General features: G+C 41.6%; 1 protein-coding gene across 2 annotated transcripts in view; it reads right to left on the reverse strand.

Annotated features, from left to right (window-relative positions):
• Positions 1–52: 52 nt before the first annotated feature.
• Positions 53–19,753, reverse strand: part of LOC119722934 (afadin-like) — a 41,043-nt gene continuing 21,342 nt past the window's right edge. The window contains exons 13-25 of one of the 2 annotated variants that reach the window (XM_038193343.1): positions 19,396–19,541; positions 18,912–19,009; positions 16,605–16,721; positions 15,433–15,698; positions 14,012–14,170; positions 12,655–12,835; positions 11,396–11,670; positions 10,907–11,089; positions 10,323–10,396; positions 9,802–9,920; positions 8,844–9,098; positions 7,857–7,971; positions 53–6,791 (exon numbers count right to left, since the gene is read on the reverse strand). In XM_038193343.1, coding sequence (XP_038049271.1) covers positions 3,575–6,791; positions 7,857–7,971; positions 8,844–9,098; positions 9,802–9,920; positions 10,323–10,396; positions 10,907–11,089; positions 11,396–11,670; positions 12,655–12,835; positions 14,012–14,170; positions 15,433–15,698; positions 16,605–16,721; positions 18,912–19,009; positions 19,396–19,541 — 5,205 coding nt within the window. In that variant the 3' untranslated portion in view covers positions 53–3,574. The remainder of the gene's footprint in view (positions 6,792–7,856; positions 7,972–8,843; positions 9,099–9,801; positions 9,921–10,322; positions 10,397–10,906; positions 11,090–11,395; positions 11,671–12,654; positions 12,836–14,011; positions 14,171–15,432; positions 15,699–16,604; positions 16,722–18,911; positions 19,010–19,395; positions 19,542–19,753) is intronic. The other variant, XM_038193346.1, reaches the window with a different exon arrangement.

Below are 19,753 nucleotides of genomic sequence, written 5' to 3' on the forward strand. Positions count from 1 at the left end.
AAAAAAAATACAGCCCTTTAATGACGGGACATAGACTGGATACAATAATTCATTAATGTTTAAATGACCTATGTTTTATTCTCAACTCAAAGCAACTGGTGGCTTAAACGTAACAGTAAAACGGTATGCAAAACTGACTCTAATCGGCAGAACTATATACATTGTATAAGAAACTATTTGCGTAATTAGTACATTCACCATTTATGTTAATTCTTTGTACAAAATACATTACCCTTTAACATTTGAACAGTGGTCAACCCCAACTATTTAATTTTAACCTTAAAATGATCAGATTGATAGTACTTATAAGACTCCCTTTCCAAGCAAAAATAAAGACGTACATGTATTGTAGTGTGCACAATTGATATTACAAATATGGTACTAGTTCTGTTGTGCAAAGATGAACATTCATTTGTACTGTTGGTAAAGATTCAATATTCCATTCCATTAATACAAAAACATACAATGGTATTACAGTTATGCAAATAACTGACTTAATGACAAACCCAGTCACACTTCAATCAGTCGTGAATTTTCACACGCAATCCAAATGTTAACTCTTACCAAATGTCAACTAACCACACAAAACATCCTGCGTTAATTTAGTGAATGACTGAAGTTCTTGAAACAAAATCTGCATAATCGCCTGTTTGGATCAATAGTCGCAGTGGAGTAACATTTAAAACCATGCAGGTTTTCCTGATCTAAAAATATGCCTTTTATGAGTTGACAGATGGTGAAACCATTTCACAGAGTGCAATGAGAATATTGGTTACAAAAAAGGAGAATTTCTTGACATGACCCCCATACACGGCATGCTGTGCTAATAAAAAATGGTCCCTTATTTTAATACAACAGTTTAATACCTTTCAAAATAAGTTACACTTTAAGCAAAAACATTAACTCCAAAATACAAGGCTCTAATGAATAGAATACATGTACATGTTGAACAGCTGTAACTCGAATGAAGAAAAAGATTGTTCAATGTAAATTATTTGCAAGTTGAAACTGGCCATAGAAGTAGAAAAGACCCCATGAAACGCATAAAAATGGAACCAATTGCCCCTTTATGTAAAAAAAATACTCTAATTCTTAACTAGGCACTGAACTGGACTGCAAAACATTCAAATTAATACATCTTAGATCATTGTAAAATAATTATAAGTTTAAAACGAAACAAACATCTACCCAAACCTTAGTTAATAGCTGTACTGCACAAAACACCTATAAGAGTGCATGCATGTACATTTGTATACAGGAGATAAAAAGAAGTTGAACATTCTACAATTCATGCATATCTCAACAAAACAAATATAGAATGCAATGAAATCTAAACCACAGAAACGATCATCAATGCGATTACTGTATTGTTGAAAACTGATTTCATATTGAGGCTGTGGCACGAATTGTCGGATATTTTTATCATGCATTATTTGGATTCAATTTTAGATCTCAAGTAGCAATAAGCAAGCATTACATAAACATAATAGTCTGCCTCTAGTACCATTAAAACTTATAGAATTATACATAAAAAAATCACCATTATTACGAAGCTTATTTTTAAGATTATCAAAAATATATAATACCTGGCTACAAATTTAACTAAAAGGATTCAATATTTTACAAAGAGGCAGTGAGTTTACAAAACAAAGATATTCAAGGCGCGTGCAAATATATTTGATATTATAGGAGGCAATTTTGCAGGTTGTAAATAAAACACTGAACTACGCAAGTCTCAAGATATATTATCATGGGTATGACAATATTTGAACCCAAACACACAGCATGCACTCCTAGCATCTAGTCAAATAAAACATGAAAACAGGATGATAGGGGGCAACGTTATGATGATGCATTTTGCATGTACATGTATGTCAAATAATAATAATAATGTAGACATTTATAACGCGCAACATATCCACTCAGAAAGAGTGCTCAAGGCGCTCACAATTAAATGTTCATGATAAGATACACAGTCTGACAGTGCAGATGCAACAAGTTCATCTTTAAGAAAGAGTATTTGTCCAGATGTGTGTTTTTAGTTTTCTCTTAAAGTCATTCACAGTCTCACAATCCTTCACCGAGTCCGGTAGTCTGTTCCACAGCCGGGGAGCTGCTGACATAAATGCTCTATCTCCCCATGATCGTTTAGTTTTAGGGACAAGGAGATAAGAGGCTTTAGAGGAACGAAGACCAGAGCGAGATGGTTTGTGGAAGTTGAGCAAAGATGAGATGTATCGTGGTGAGGAGAACTTCAAAGCCCGGTATGTGATGAGGACCTTGTAGGCGAGCCGTTGTTCGACAGGAAGCCAATGAAGTAACATCTTAAGTCGTTTTGAAGGCAAGAACTTTACAAATAAAAAACCCAATCTTATACCTTAACATACCCAATGCATGTTGTACACTGCACCCATGTATGTTGTGGTACTTCATAGCTACAACAGTGTACAGCGTACAATGGTGTCTGCAATGTGTGACAGCGTGAGAAAACATTAATAATGACACATTTCAACATCTAGGCATCCAGAGCTAGGGCTACGTCTATTGTCAGGATGTTGCAATGATAATGGCCCAAGACCTCGACAGTAGCCCCAAAGAAGACATTTGGACATGGCTGTGGCTTTTGTGGAGCCAACGAAATTGTCCACATGTGGAAGAGCAAGTGTAAAAGTAAAGTACAGGTGCAGTAGCTTCATTTAAAGACATCGTTTACTTCCTTCTGTGCAAGTTCTTGCGTGCTTATTTGGGCCAACTTTGAGCTTTTGAGAGGCAGTGCCGTTATTAATAATGAACTTATTTGTTCACAGTCAAAATATTGCTTTTGGGGTCATTTCTTTTTCAATGAGCAATAACTCAAGTCAAAAAGTAACAAATAAACAATGGGAATTATTTACACACAATCATTATCATGTCATTTATACAATATAAAAACCAATCCATTATTTGCTTTAAAAAATAATTATCAAAAAATGGCAACTTCACTTATAAGATTTCCTATAAAACAAAACAAAAAATTCTAAAATCAAAAACAAAAACCATAAAACAATCTTGCAGTCGGTCCAAGTGACGAAGATGGGTAGCACTATATAATCTACCATTGACCTACCAACATGCAATATGCACCACGTCAGTCCGTGATCAGAAAAAATACACCCAACTTAATACTTCACTTGATTATACGTATTAAAATCAACAAATCAATGAAGTAATTTCCAGATCACTAGTCAAGGCGCTGTGAGCAGCTTGCCTTATTACAATCATGTGAATTGACAGACAAACATATATGTACATTACTTAATAGGAACTCAATGACTACCAGGAACCAACTCTTTCCAGGCATAACGTGTTGAAAACAGGCTTGAATATGCACTTCCTATGTACAAAATTCATTAGAAAAACCTTACTGTCTTTGAAACAAAAATTCAATCAATTTTCTGTTTCTGAAATGCCTGTATTTCCTTCAAAATCCTAAATTCTGCAAGTATTAAACATATGTTTGATATATACAATGTGTGTACAAACTTAATGGTTTACAACCCTTTTTTCAATCCACGATGTTGTTGAGTATTTGCCATTAAGTGCTATTCAGATGCGGGTTTTGCGCCACGAATTCTCTCTCCCACTTTGAGGCTCTGGTTTTCTTGATGGGGCTGTCTTCTGTAAACATCTTCATCTTATCTCGGAATGACAACTTCTCAGTGGTAGGGCCTTCCTTGTTGTTCTGCTTACTAGCCAGGAGTCGATCCCGTGGATCACGGTACACCTCCTGAGCCCCGATGACAGCGGGCGTATCTCCAGTCGTAAATGTATTCAGATTCTGGGAGTTTTCTGGGGTGGCATACTGGTAAGTGCCAGATTGGTTGTTGGTGTTTGGGGTGTGGTTGTAATCTGTGGCGGCCTCATAGGCACTGTTATCCTGCATAGGAATCTGACTGATTGTTGACGTGTTTGCAGAATAAGGCAGAGGGCCTACAGGAGCATAGTTAGAAGCAGGCCCACGTCCGTTGGCTTTCCCAGCTTGGAATGCAAATTTCTTGGGAGCGATTGGCGGTTTAGGTTTGATAGGAGGAGGGGGTTTCTGAGCATGTTGGTTATTTGTTGGGGGTGGTGCTCTCTCCGTGGTCGGGGACAAGTAGGTTTTTTCTGGACCTGGGACATAACTGACGTTGACTTTAGTATGAACCACGTTGGAGTCATTAGACGGGGGTGGATTGTACTGGGATTGGTAGTGAGGTGGTGTAGCCATCGGAGCATTGTTAGGCTTGAATGATAACTGTTCTTCAATACGACGTCGTTCTTGCTCAATTTCAGCTTCTCGCCTCTGGTACTCTAACCTCTGCATGGTGTGTCGTCGATGCATCTCTTCTTCCTGCCGCTGAAATCCTGGCCCTCCATCAATCTGTCTCATGAACTGGTCTTGTTCCGCTTGTCTCAGCTGACGATGTTCTCTCTTGCGTTGGAAGTATTCTTCTTCTTGCTGCTTGATGACCTGTTGCTGTATGGCCCTCTCCCTAGCCAGTTCTCCAGACAGCTTGTCCAGTCTTTGTTGCTGCTGTTCTCTAGTTGCCATTTGTTGCTGCTGTTCTCTAGTTTCCATTTGTTGCATGAGATGTTCGGCTTGAGCCTGGGCAATCTCAAACTGCTCTTGTCGCCTGGCAGCTTCCTCTTCACCTTCAGCTTCTTCTTCATCATTTTCTTGACGAGACTCTTCCAGACGACGTTGGAATTCTTGCTCCATTCTCAGCTTCCTGAGCTTCTCCTGTTGTTGTGCAGTCAGATTGTCTTGTCTTGTCAACTCATCAATGGCCTGCTCACGCATCATCTTCTTTTGCTTCTCTTGCCACTGCTCCCACTTTTCCCTTTCTTCTCGTTTCCATGGTGATGGGCCTTTAAGATCTTCGTCTGAAGTGTGAGTGTCAAGAGTTGCACTCCACTTTCCTGGATCTGCTGAGCCCATATCCTCACCACTTGATGGATATCTAGGATCTGAAGTCTGTCTTTGTTGTGATGGTGATTCATAATTCTGACTGAGTGGTCGTGGAGACTGTGGTACAGCAGAGGGATAATGCTCACTTCTAGGCCTGCTTGGTCCGTCCTCAGACGGCTTCCTGCCTGGAGCTCTTGGTATTGGTACAGGTTTTGGACCCGAGTTTTGCCTCTGCAGTTCAGGTCGCTGTTGGTCGCTGTTGAATGAGCTTTGTTTGTTAATACGTCCCTGTCTTGGCAGCGATGCATATGCTGGCCGGTCCTGCTTTGCTTGCTGTGTTTGTCCCTGTTGCTGTTTGGTATCCATGTAAAGTTGTCGCTGGGAATTGACTAACGCCTGTTTCTCTCTCATCCGTTGCTCGTGCTCTTCTTGAATACGTCTCTTCTCTTGTTCATGCCACAGTTGATATTTCTGCATTGCCCCGGGTGGTAGGGACTGACTACCATCTCTTAGCTGACTACCATCTCTTAGCTGACTAGTCAGTGGTGGTGGGGGAGGAAGCTCTTGATGGAAGTCTGCCTCAGGAGGCGGCGGGGGAAGATCAGCAGGGGGTGGTGGGAAATCATTGGTCATAGAATCATATGCATCAGGAGGTGGTGGAGGAGGGGGAGTATCGGTATTTCTCTGGCCATCAGGCATACTGTAAAATGGTGCACTCTGATACATCTGCTGATGTTGAGCACTGATAGGAGCATAGTTCTGCTGTGGGTTATACCTGTTGTCCTGAGAGACTGAGGTTCGTGGAGCTGGTGCAGGTCTTCCCATGTCATCTGTGTCGGCTTCCCAACCACGCTGAGGTCGGTCCTGATACTGAAAATCTCTTGGCTGATCTGGAGGGTACTGATAATTGGAGCCATAACGATCCCTCGGTCCTGGCTGATACTGATTAGGTGGGAGTTGTTGACGGGACTCATTCTGGCGATAGATCCTCTGCTGCTCTTCCCTGTCTCTCATCTCTTTTTCTCTTTCTGCTCGCATCCTATCTTCCCGAGCTCGTTCCCCTCTTGCTCTCTCTTCTCTCAACCTTTCAATCCTTGCCATTTCTTCTCTTGCTCGTTCCTCCTTCAGTCGCTCTTCCTTGGCCCTTTCTTCCCTGGCTCTTTCCTCTTTCAGTTTCTCTTCTCTTGCCCTTTCCGTTCGAAGTCTTTCTTCTTGAAGTCTCTTTTCTCTTTCTTCTCTTGCCCTTTCCTCTCTCAGTCTTTCTTCTCTTAATCTCTCTTCTCTAGCCCTTTCTTCTCGTTGCTTCTCTTCTTTGGCTCTTTCTTCCCTTAATCGCTGTATTCTTGCTTGTTCTGCTTTAGCTCTTTCTTCTCTCGCTCTTTCTTCCCGCAGTCTTTCTTCTCTCGCTCTTTCTTCCCGCAGTCTTTCTTCTCTCACTCTTTCTTCCCGCAGTCTTTCTTCTCTCGCTCTTTCTTCCCGCAGTCTTTCTTCTTTCAACCTTTCTTCCTGAAGTTGCTGTGCTTTCAGCCTTTCTTGTCTGATGCGTTCCTCTCTTTCTCTCTCCTCCCGTTGCCTCTCTTCCTCCTTCTGTCTTTCTTGTCTTGCTCTCTCCTGTCTTTCCCTTTGTTCTTTGGCCCTCTCTGCCTGTTCTTCTCTAGCTATTTCTTCTTTGGATTTTGGTTCTGCAGTGTGGATATCTTTCAGACGAGGTGCTGGAATTGGGCCACCCATGACTTGAATACCTCCTGGTGGCGCCGCTCGGACATTAGCTTGAGATACGGCTGACCTTGGCAGCTCATGATTTGGCATCTCGGGCTCTGGATCCAGGTGTGATGTTGACTTGGAACGTTGGTACATCTGTTGGCTGTTGGCAGAAATCAAAAAGAAAAAGAAAATGGCAATTAAAAAAACACAATCTTGACATTGAAAACAAAAATTGCACACACTAAAAGGGGAAATTTACATTTAAGTGTATATGCTGATATGTTAAATTACTTGAAAATTTTCCAAACCCTTATTTAATTATTTTTATGCTGATCAAGCCAGCAGTTTTCCTGCACTCACTAACGTGGCTACCAAAAAAATCAGCATGACACCATTGGATCTTCATAGTTGAAAGTCATATTTTCTTGGAAAATAACTCCCTGTCCTCATAGTTCTAATTATACAACTGACATACAGATCCTTGTCATTTGATTGGTGGAACTCACATCACGTGACATTCGTTATTGCTCCCATTCATGCTGGGGCTCAAAAAGTCCTGTTCACCCATGGTGAATGGGATTTACTATGCAACAGTTAGGATCATCCTTGTTCCATGGCGCGGTATTTGTGTGCAAATGCATGCTGGTGTGCGCATTGCGCGTATTGTTCCCAAGAGCCAGTAGCTACAGAGTTGGGTTCAAACATTTTGTGAAGGGTTGGTTTGGAAGAAATACATTTCCCACCAATTTTGTATTGAAATAGAAGTTCATTTTAACCGTAAATCAAATGACAAGGATCTACATGTATATGTCAGTTATAAAAACAAATATTGAGTGGCTTTAAATTGTGAAATGGGAGGAATATTATCCATTTCACTTGGCAAAATCCAGATTCTACCTTGCGATAATATTCCTCCCATTCCACTCTGAGCCACTCAATATTTGTATATTAAAGACTATTTTGTCAGAATTCAAGAGAGAAGGGAAATGAGTGAAAACACAGGGATCAAAAGCAACTCTGAATATCGCATGCAGGAAATTCAAACCCATTAACACCTGTACGACATTGTATTACATTGTATTTATTCGCTAATGAATCCATAAAATCAAAGAGTGCTTGGGTGCTTTCAGGCATTACAGGGAGTAACAGGCAGGGAGCTTAGGAAAGGTACAGGGTCTAAACTGTTAAAAGCTCATGCAGATAAATGGATTTCTACAAGACATACCTGGCTGGAAGTTGACCCCTGAGGTTTGTGTTGGATGCTGCTCTGCTGTAGGGATCTTTGTTGACTGTGGCATACAAGTCACGATCGGACTGGATACGTTGACGGGGCTCCTCTCCTAATATGGATATAGGTAACACATTAATGCCTCATTATCTATACCTAAAGATCTCACTTAAGTTTAACTGCTCAACTTCAAAATGAAACCCATAAAACATAGTATCAAGGAGTTTTCAATGAAGTGAATTGTAAACGTTATTGATCTCAAGATAAGGTTAGCAGCAAGAACTCACTTCTTTGTTTCTGAGAAACTTGTTCAACAGTTTTGGACATCACCCACATCACTCAGCAAGAAATGAATATTCATGTTAAATAAATTAACCCTATCCCAACTGAATATAAGAAATATGAAGCAACTGAAATATGAAGCAGTGTAATGTTCTGAAATGTATTAGATCAGATATGACTCAGAACTCAACGTTTTCTCAATTTGCTGCACAATACGCCAGTTCGGTATTCCTACTGCGCATGTGCACATTAAGATTTGACGATTTTTCTTTCGGGATAAACATTTCATCGTATGCGTGCAAAAGCATAGCTGGGTACCAACAAAATTGAACAGATTGTCGTGTTCTGTAATTAAAAAAAAAAAATCGTCTGGACAGCGAGGTGTTTTTAGGTGTCTTGTGTGTCAACACTTTTGTGCGAACGAAAGTTTCCATCTCTTTTCGATTGCACGAAAAATCACACAGAATGCCGATTCGGTTACCAAGTCCCCCATAGCCTTATGTGCATTTATATGCCGTTTTTATCCCAGACAACAATCGTTCACCAGACTATTCTGTAATACTGAACTGGCTTATTGTCCAATGAAGTTTTTGGGGACGGCATATGGGAGGGGATGCCGCAGAAAGCCCATGTGATTTGTCTTTGAAGAAGGGGGTGTTAAAGCGACTGACTGATTAGCAAGACTAGCACAACTGTACTCACTGAGATTGGGTGATGATCTAGCATAGTCAGCCTTGCTCATATCATAACGGCCTAGTCTTGGCGCAGCTGTCGGGCCATCACGCTGCGCTGGCCACTCTCTACTATCGGGATATCTACCGACAGGCTCAGCCATCTGAGGGGGAGACATGGCCTGTGATATCTCTTCACTCTTTGGTCTCATCTGTGGATGAGGAGAGGGCTGGGTTGGGGTGGATGGTTGCTGCTGGGAGGCTGGCGGTGGGGCTCCTTTGTTGGCTGTTGGTAAACGATAACGTCAACAAACGGTAAAGATTTGCGTAAATATAAACTGAAAACAGTTTCAGTACATGTATTGAGTACACACCTGCACAACCCAGTACTTCCTAGCATGATTTACTAGGAACCATACCCATCCTGGCAAATTCCGACACCATATGGGAAACTGCACACGCATATTTCTGACTTTGTTTCTGGCGGTGTGCCAACCCAATGTAAAAGACTGTCAGTTTAGGGGTACTGTACCCATCCAGCAGCTTCCAACAAAACATGTCGTTGGGGTTTGAGGGGTTGAGTTCTGTAAGGGTTAACCCTTATGCTTTTTAAACAGTCACAAACAGTCAAAATTTCCATCCACTTCCTCTGCTATACTTTTAGCACAGGCTAGTCAACAGCAGTCAGATCATATGTTAAGCAAGCACTGTGACCAGTCAAACTCAGTCAACAGACCATGAATAGACAAAGCAGGTAAGTTGTGGGCACAGCTGGCTTATCAATTACCAACAGTCAAAGCAAAGCTGTATCGAGTTACATAAACAGTCACGGTCAGTCAATCCTGCTTTATGTAGGCTGGGGATTCTTAACTGTTAAAAACAGTCACTTGATTGATTTTGACCGAAATGACAACTTGGCACAGAATGTTTGCATAGGATGGTTAATAATGTTTAAGATTCCATTTCCTAATAAGAATTGCTTGACTGACCTCGTTGCATTGGAGGCGATGGCTGGCTGAGTATTTCTGCCAAGCCATGGAAGATTGCTCCCTGCTCTGCTATCTTGAGAGATACAATCTGCCCTGTCTTCATCAGATGTACAGCAGCTCTATAGGGATAGCAGACACATAACATGCTGACTTAATCCTTGAGGAGTTCTTATTTCTTTAAACTAAGGATGGGAATACATGTTTCGGGAAACTTTCACACACTGTTTAATTGCAAAACCATTCAGTAAACACTTGACTATGTACATATGGAACCCTGGGAACTTGTAATTGTTCAGGAAAATTTGTTAACAGATATTAATTTTTTTAATTTTTAGTTGATGTCACATCCTTTTTTCAAACGGCTTGCTAGCAATCAACAGTGTATATATTATATTCTCTTACTTTCGCCACTGATTCATAAATGCAAAAAAAATTCCAACTTCAAGGCAAGAATTGTTGAGAGCTCAAACAAAAGGATTGATAATGGACTAATTCAGCATGTTGAAGTGTTGTGAACTCACTGTTCTTGATTGAGGCCCACCAGGCTGTTCCCATCTACCTCAAGGAGCTGATCTCCAGCCTTGATACGACCGTCCTGAAGACAAAAAAATGGTATTAATACAATTAAGATAAACTTTACATGGTGTTACTGCAAACCTTCCATACTTTGTTGAAATTTTATCTATATTCAAATGACTTCTTTAATTTATTTTAAGGTTTTAATTTCATTCTTTTTGGTATTGAAACCACAGATTTTCAAAAGTGCAAAGGAACTGCAGCCTGGAAGCATGAAGGATTTTACACGGAGAAAACAATGAACTTGAAGAAATGTTCAGTATCAGAGGTGGGAGGAAAACACGGGTTTGATTTTCGAGGAAAAATCCATAGAGTTAGGAAAGGAACTGAAAACTCAATCCACATGTTGGTTCGAGGGGGACTTGAACCCAGGCCACAGAGTAAGAAGGCTAAGAAAATTCCACTGCGCCAACCAAACTCCTCTCATTAGCAACAACGACTCCAAAGAGTTTGGGACAGTTTTGAGAGTCCACTTGTTCTTTCTTTGTTGACAGTGACTGATCCACCCATGTCCTGCCCGACTACTCACCTTGTGTGCTGCAGCTCCTGGTACCACCGCCTTGACATACACACCAATCTTCTCCTGATTGACACCCTTAGCTGCTATGATACTCAGACCCATCCTGCTTCCTCCTTTGTTTAATTGAATGGTGAAGATGTCAGGTTCCTTGCCTGGAGGTGCCTTAGCATCGGCCCGTACTTGGGGCGGAGGCTGAAATATAACAAGGTCGTCAATCAAAATCTGCTCAAAATTCCATCCCATGCAAGACTGATTTGGGAAAAATATTGGTGGATGTAGCCCGTTAGCACTTGTCTTACGTTTATTACACTGTATTTACTCCTTGATGAATCAATCAAACTATTGGGCGGTGGGGCAGTTTGGGGTAGTATAAGGAGTAACAGGCAGGGTGCTTTAGGGTGGTACAGGGACTAACGAGTTAAAGAATCATCATATTGTTCCAAATGTTACAAGATTCTGTATTTGGGATTTCTGTCAAAACCTAAACGAACTGCTTACTTTAACCATGATGGGTGACATTGGAGGCACTTGCTGCTGTTGTTGCTTTTGTTGTTGCTGTGGTGGTGGTTGTTGCTGCTGCTGTTGCTTTTGTTGCTGTTGCTGTGGTGGTGGTTGATGCTGCTGCTGCTGTTGTTGCTGCTGCTTCTGTATTGGAGGAGGTTGCTGTGGCTGCATAGGCTGAGGTGGTCCCTGCTCCATACTTGGATTACGACCATACAAGTACAATGTCCAGTCACCTGATGACGTTGGGTTGACAGTCAACCGTGCCAGGCCTAAGCAGGAAAGTCAATGGTTCAATAAATGGCCGTTTCTCTGTTCACTGCTAAAGACACTATGAAAGACGAAATGTCCACATCATCTTATTAACTGCTGCGCAACCACGTAATCCTCAGGTACCTACCCACAGCGCACGTGGGCAACACCATGTGAGAATCTCCTATGCAACACTGTGTGCTCCAGCGGCGCGCCATACCCACGTGCATGCATGTCTGACCTTTGTGCTCGCATGTCGGCCATTGATTACTGCTGTGACTGGTTAAAACACCTCGGGAACTAGTTTGTCAACTTCCAGTACCGAGGTGAGCCAATATCGACTATCCACTCGAAATAAACCATGTTATTTGTTTTACTCTACCTCATACATACATGTATATCAGTTGCCAAATTTGCACATTACAGTACGCATCTCGCGGGCGTAAAATCTTCGGAGAAACTTGTCCAACTCACCAGAAGAATATTGCTCAATCTCAGAAAAGTTCAGTTTGTTTTGCAATACAGTAACTCCTAAGAGTTTATACCGCATTGCAGACTGCTTTTTAGTAGAGAAGGCATCTTTATTGTCCACAATATTCTCTAGTTCGGCATCATTGAGCTCGGGAAAACACTAATTAACATTTACGTGTGCAGCCATCATGTGTAGCTAGGGAGATGTTCTTGCATGCGTACCTCACCCGTGCGGCAGTTCCATGATTGCTCCGTAAAGCGCACGCGTAGTCAACTGTCACAGGAGTAACCCGTGCGACAGTCTACAATGCATGCGTATTTTAGCCTGTGCCTGAATACTCGCGCATGCTTGGTAAACAGCAAAAATAGCATCTGGCGCGTGATGATGAATGGACCAGTGAGAATTCGGCTCTCAATCATGAATATATATGAGGTATATAGTTATACCTGCTATCTACTTTGCTGATATTATCTGACAATCTTGACAGTGGACAGAGCAAGTTACAATGAATTCTATCTATGGTTGTACCTACCTGCACGCAGCAGTGGTTCAATGAACTCCTGTAGCCCATTAGGTACACCTTTGACTATCTCACATGAGTAGCCATCCTCAGGTACGATGAGTGCCAGACGTAGCTCAGGATCTTCCTCTAAGGGGACCGGGCGGCCATCGATAGATGGCTCATCATTGGTGCTCTGCGCAATGGTTACCACCTGTTAAAGTGAACAGATAATGGGAATAACAATGACTACACACTACTAGGATCAAGTACTCACTCAGCAGTGGAAAGTGAAGCACTGCAATCAATGCAAAAAACGTTCATGTTATAACTAATGTTAACCCTAACCCCTTGGCCCTTTTGGCTAGGAACCAACCTCAATCTTGCAAAATCCTCCAAATGCCACCATGTAAAAATTGGAGTCAGCATCAAACCCCAAAATCATCCGTTATTTCTTGAATTTGGTCAGAGGAGGGGTGACCTTTGCCTCAATCCTTCAAAATCCTCCAAAAATCGCTGTAATGGTTGAGGCAGTGCCAATGACATTCAGAAGCAGAGCAGATGATATCTAGCATAATGCAGGGCTCAACTATGCATGACTGAACATAAACAATGCCGGGTACCGCCTAAAAAACTCGACACAATGCATCCTCCAAAATCAACCGACACTTTTTTTGCCTTTCAGCCTCAATCCTCCAAAACCGACTGGAGGATTGTAGCCTTGGTCAAGGCGTTCATCATTATAATATCCGTCCCTAAAGTATACTCAGCGGCATATATCCTCGTTAGCGCTATGCAGTGCATTAAAAATACTTTTTCTAGCGCACAACCTCCCAATTACACCTTAGGAAATCCCGACATCATCAACTTATTTGCAGCTATTCACCTTTTGCGGACGTGTCAGAAATCACATTTTTGTGCAATGGTGGAGTGTGTAATGTGAGACACACAATGTGTGTATTATGTACAGTACATGTACATGTCACACGTTATCGCTATATGACCTTTCATCTATTATGCAAGTTTCCACGCAACGATCGGCCAATAAGAACTTTTAAGGTCAGCTTAGGCTATTAGCATAATGAGCACCACCCCCAAAACCTCACATGGACGACTGGACCAAAGCGTTAGTCTAGATCCAAAAGATTTGCATATAAATAGTGGCCGCATGAGGTCGCTGTTCGCGCTGAATCTTTACATTCACTGCATAGCAGTCAGTCAGCACGCAGAGAGGATATGCCGCCAAATACCGTACAGATGACTAATGATGAACGCCTTCACCAAGGCAATGAGGATTAGGGAGAGTTAGAGTTCAATGGTAGATGATAATATTGCTCTAACTTCTAGCTCTGTTTTTTTCCTGACAACGTTGAGTAGCAGGTGCACTTACTCTCATGATGGCATCACTGGGCATTTGTCTCTCATTGTGTGAGGGGATGTAGTTCTCCAGCAGTGCCCTGAGCTGTCTGGAGTTGAGCTGGAAGCACTGTGAGCAGGCTGCATTCAGAGCATCCCTGGAATCTTTAGGTGCCATCATCAATCGCAGAGCCTGCAAAACAAATAACGCATTAACGTAATACATGTAGCTTTGTGCATTATAAACCAAAGGCACTTCAATGCATCAGCCTAGAGATTGATTTCATGGGGCTATAGGCCTCTCTCAAATAATGTCATTTCCTACAGACCAGCCAAATGCATCGGCATTTTGAGCGTCAACTTGCATAACGCGCATCGGCTGCGTCGTATTTCGAACACATTTCAAACAACAAGCGCGCGCGTTTGAAACATTTTCACCACTGCGCAATGCGTGCTTGATTGCGTAAAATACGCAGTTGCAGTTCTCCTACAGAGGTCATCTTTGTGAGAGACCGATTGAACATAGAAGTTTGGTGAAAGCATAAACATTTTTGTCAAGCAAAAATAGGTCTCATGCAAAAAAATGTCATTCAATGTATTTTGCTTGCCAGTTTTTCGGTCAAGTTTTGCTAGCACATGAAAGTTCTAAGCAATATTATCTTCACAGCAACACCATGAGATTGTGCCTTGGTACACAGAAAAGACCCAGAGCACTAAGTGCCCACATCAGGCTCTGTGCATGAATCCAGAGGGCGCTGTTTGCCAGTTTCTACCATTTTCAGACACCTTTAACAAAAAAAAACAAGACCTGACAAGCACCTGAATTTTCTGACCAAAAATTTAAAAGCAATTTGTAGGTGCATCAAATGTGCAAGGAGACGGTCGCATGAGGCATGTTATTTACGATCACAATGAGCATTCGTGTAACATGGCAGTTATAGGACGCAGTGTTTTGTGGTCACAAACACACAACTTAAAAGCATAGGCTTGTCAGGTCTAGTTTTTTTAAATGTCTATGACCATTCAACTCAATATCATGAATAAATGAACTTGGCAAAGAAAGATGTCAGTTATCTCTAAAGGGTGCCATTTAGTGTCACTGTATCAGCTCTTTTAACCCTCACCCCAGGACATTTTGGCTAGAAACCCTGCCAAACGCAGCAACATGCAACACTGACAAGCCTGCCCAGTGTAGCAAGATCCATCAGGCCAAAAGTCTCAAGGCCAAACTGCCTCAGAGTCTGTGGTCACCGCATGCAGCAGGATACAACTGTGGCATTGTTCTATGGGACTAGCTCTCATTGTCTCAGAAGCGGCCGTTAATGCACTGGTGTTGGTAGCTGAATGCACCAAAGTGCATCAGACTTTTCCACCTGATGCACTGTGCTGCGTCTTGCAGGGTTAGGGTTAAAAAAGTAGTTGGGAAGACAAACAATTTTAATGACCTGACCCTACCTGTGTAACCTTAGTCAAATGTGCCTCAGCAGCCAGCTCAAGTCCTTGTTTCTCTGCCCAGGCATTGATGCGACTCAGCCGACGAAGCAGCATGGATGCACACTCCCGATGACACAGACGCAACTGTGGATGAGCAACCAGCTTATTGAAGATCCAAGCACCCACAAAATGGAAGAGTTGAGAGAAGAGTTGAATAGTCAGACCGGCGTTGACACGACAACGGCGCAGGAGAGTCATAACGGAGTGAAAGACGTTAACGACATCACCTGTAAGAAATCAAATAAGTACGGGTCAGTTGAACAACGCTGATACCATGCTGATAAGAGGAATTTACATTTTTCTTAGTCTTCGTCTGGATCTGGATTTGTTCCCCTTAAAGGTAGATTACATCATTTGTCGTTTGTGCATTTTTTTTTGAAGAAACAGAAGTGCTAAAGAAGGGTGCTAAAAATCTAAAGAAGGGTGCTTAACAACTAACCTGATGAAGTTTTAGCTCAGTGAATGCTGTATATTCCAAGAAAACAATATTCTAGAATCTCGATATAAATTCAAAAGTTGCCAAGTCTTGTTTTGAAATGCACCCAAAATTGCAGCTATGCAAGGTCACACACTAGCACGCACGTGTGCGCCGTGTTGACTCTACTTAATATTCGGATAGCTAATTAAAAGCTGGCGGTCATATTGAACCAAAGTTGACGGCCATTTTGAATTTGAATACTTGGCGGCCATCTTAGAAAAAAAATTAAAAATAAAAAGGCCCTCATCCTCCTCTTTTTGAAAAAAAACCGGACTATCAACTGGTTCTTTTTTTTACTTGGCCTTAATGTTGAATGTCTTATGTTAGTATCCACATCTCAATAACAGTAGGTTTCAATCCTGAAATCTCCTCATGTGCAAATGAAATGTCATTTTGAGATGTCCACAAGAAGCCGATAGAAGCTGGGAAGTTTTATCTCCGCACACTCCAAAGTATGACATGAGAAAGTTTAGCATGACAACGACTTAGTCAAAGTAATGATAAAAGAAATAAGCCATTATTGCCATTCCAACAGAATATGATAGTGCCACGCACTGTGTCACAGCGAAATAAATTCCGGTAAGATGCTAGGCTGAACGGAGAAGCATTTGAACCTGGTGATGATGAAGACAGAGCATGAGAGATGAAATCTTACCAATGTTAGGTCTGGTCTGTGCAGGGCCACGGTTGGGTGGATTCAACCAACGTGCACTGATGCGCAGCGGATTATCCTTACTACCTCCACGCCCACTGTCATTACTCTTATCATCATCTGAATCAGCATGCAAGGTGAGAATGGCACACCAAATCAACCAAAGCATGAACAACAGATGCACAGCATGCAAGATACAGTGAGTATCAACAAATATGCAAACAAAATATAACGGAATGCCAGACGGAGAATGTGTAACCAACATAGATAATATAGGTATGGTTTGAAAGATACGCCTTTCCACTTTAAAATGAGACATCAAAGCTTCAAATCTGATAATTTTTGACAGAGTTGTGAGTAATTATCCAAAAGAGGTCAAATGGACCATGGGACCAAGTTTGAAGGTTTAGGCATTTGGACAAAGGTAGCCTAATTGGGTCTGTGTGGATATTTGCCTGGCCTACAAAAAATGTGTAGCGAGTAAACACAATTCTAAACACTTTTTTGACATCACCTCATGCTAAAAATGTGCAGCATGTAAACATGTTTACAAACACGGATCAAGAAAGTGTTTGGAATTGTGTTTACTCGCTAAACACATTTTTGTCAGCCAGGCAATTATCCACACAGAGGCAATAAGCCATTTGCGAGTAACCTATACCCTTTGGGATTTACATTTCAATAACATCTGGTACACTGACTTGCTCAGAATGCTTGGCACATTTTAACTTTGAATTCTCTAGACCAAAGACACTGTTGCTAATCACATGATTCGGGGCAAGCTCTTGCATAGTTACATAAGAGACGCTCAGCATCAATACATCGCTCACAATGGGTGAGAATGGCACAAAGACACCAGACCATGCCAGAGCTGGGTGTTGCTAGCGTAAGGCTTGCCCCGAATCACGTGATATAGTAACCATCTCTTTGGTCGGGAGAATGCAAAGTTAAAATGTGCAAAGCATTGGATTAAGTCAGCGTTCCAGATTTTATTCAAATTTAACTCGCAAATGGCTTATTAGGCTACCTCTGTCCCAATGCCTAAAATTGAAAACTTGGTCCCATGGTCAATTTGACCCCTCTTGGAAAATTACTCATAACTCTGTCAAAAATTATCAGATTTGGACGTTTGATGTCTCATTTTAAAGTGGAAAGGCGTATCTGTTCCTAACAATATCACTCCTTTATCAAAACTTTTCAACTTGGAAGAAAAAAAACAAAAATGTTTTTATTTACCAAAGGTAGAGAGTAAATGTTTGACTAGCTTTGAATTGTTTTAACAGCTTCAAAAGAAAAAGCCAACATAACCATTTGACAGGATTTTTATGGTTGGTGAATGGAAAGAATTCATGAATTGCAAATGCTGCACACCAAATAGCCTTGGTCAATGCTCTCGTCGTTATTCGTCCCGTATGCGGTCAATCGTCGGCATATATCCTCACGCGCTATGCACATGCATGTAAAAATACAGCGCGAACAGCGACCTCATGCGGCCACTATTTTTTTATGCAAATCAGTTGGGGACGATCGAGAGCCTTGGTTCAATCGTCGGCAAAAGCTTATGTTTTTCTTTACTTTGCGCTAGATTTCCAGCGCACGACCTCGTATGCGAATACAGATAATGTAGGCGGGGCTAATATGTGGAGTGTCCAATCACACCTTGGTAAATCCGGACGTCATCAATTATTTGCAGCTATTCCGCCTTTTGCGAACGTGACAGGAACCACAGTTTTTGTGCATTGGTGCCGTGTGCAGAGACACACAATGTGTACGTGTATGGATTATGTACGGTGCCACGTTTCACTATGCAAGTTTCCACGCAATGATCGACCAATAAGAAAACAACATTTAAGGTCAGCTAAGGCTATTAACATAATGAGCACCACCCCCAAAACCTCACATGGACGATTGAACCCAGGCGCTAGAGCGGGTCCAACTGATTTGCATAAAAATAGTGGCCGCGTGAGGTCACTGTTCGCGCTGTATTTTTAATGCACTGCATGCATAGACATATGACTGCATGCATAGCGCTAGCGAAGATATCTTTTACCGCGCTACGGCCGGATGAATAACAACTAGCGCCTTGACCAAGGCTACACACCAAAGGGTATTCAACGAAAAGACATGATAGAATGCCAATATAACTCATGTGCAAGCATGCTGGGCAAAGTACAAAGAAATATCAGACTGCAAAACAAAGGTTAAACTGAAATACAGAGCAAAAACAAAAACTCTGTTAATGGAAGACACTTGCGAGTGCTTTGCCACTGCAATGTATACATGTATGCATGAGTCTTCAAGTAAACTCACCTGTAGACATATCTCTCTCTACATCAGCATCTTCACTAGGATCTAAGAATGCTGATAAGGTCATGTTCATCTCCAGCTGTATGCTACGAACAAGATGCCTGCAAGACAACGCCACTCTCATTCAAATGTCTTATCACATAGCATTCAAGTAAGACAATAGCTAGATGTCCAAAAGATGCAATGTCCAAAGAAAAGTAGTCAATTTAATGCTCAGCATGTCAAACAGACCACTACAGTAGTATCAGCATCACAAGAACAAATCGAGAAATTTTATATCTGTTTAAAGAAACAAATGCAATCTGGCATTCTTGAAAAAAAAAATTTCAAACAAATTTCTTGAACCAATAATGAACGTAAGAAAACCATGCAAAACAGAAAGGATTCAAATAAGCAAAATGCATATCACTGGCACAATCAGGTAACTCATGTTTCTGACTAAATGCACTTAGGCAAGAGAATTCAATGCAGTGTAACTGAGTCCAACCTGAACATTTGCTGGATGCATTCTTGCAAGATGTCTTGAGCATCTTGAGAGATGCTACTCAGATCTTGATCTTCCTTGATGAAATGAAGGAACTCAGAGGCATTGGCTAACCAGAAGGCCAGCACACCAGCAATCTGATGATTGTCCTGAAGGAGAAACAAACACACAACAAAACAAGACCACAGATAAATACCACATACAATCTCAAGACAATCAACTGAAAACCACCTGTCACTTCCTTGTTGGGACAGCTTTTGAAATTCAGTGTTAACCCTAACCCTGCCAGATGCAATACAGTGCATCAGGTGGAAAAGAACTGGTGCACTTTGATACATTCAGCTACCAACACCAGTGCATG

The sequence above is a fragment of the Patiria miniata genome, unplaced genomic scaffold (genome assembly GCF_015706575.1).
Source record: "Patiria miniata isolate m_02_andy unplaced genomic scaffold, ASM1570657v1 HiC_scaffold_16, whole genome shotgun sequence".
Classification (NCBI taxonomy): Eukaryota; Metazoa; Echinodermata; class Asteroidea; order Valvatida; family Asterinidae; genus Patiria; species Patiria miniata.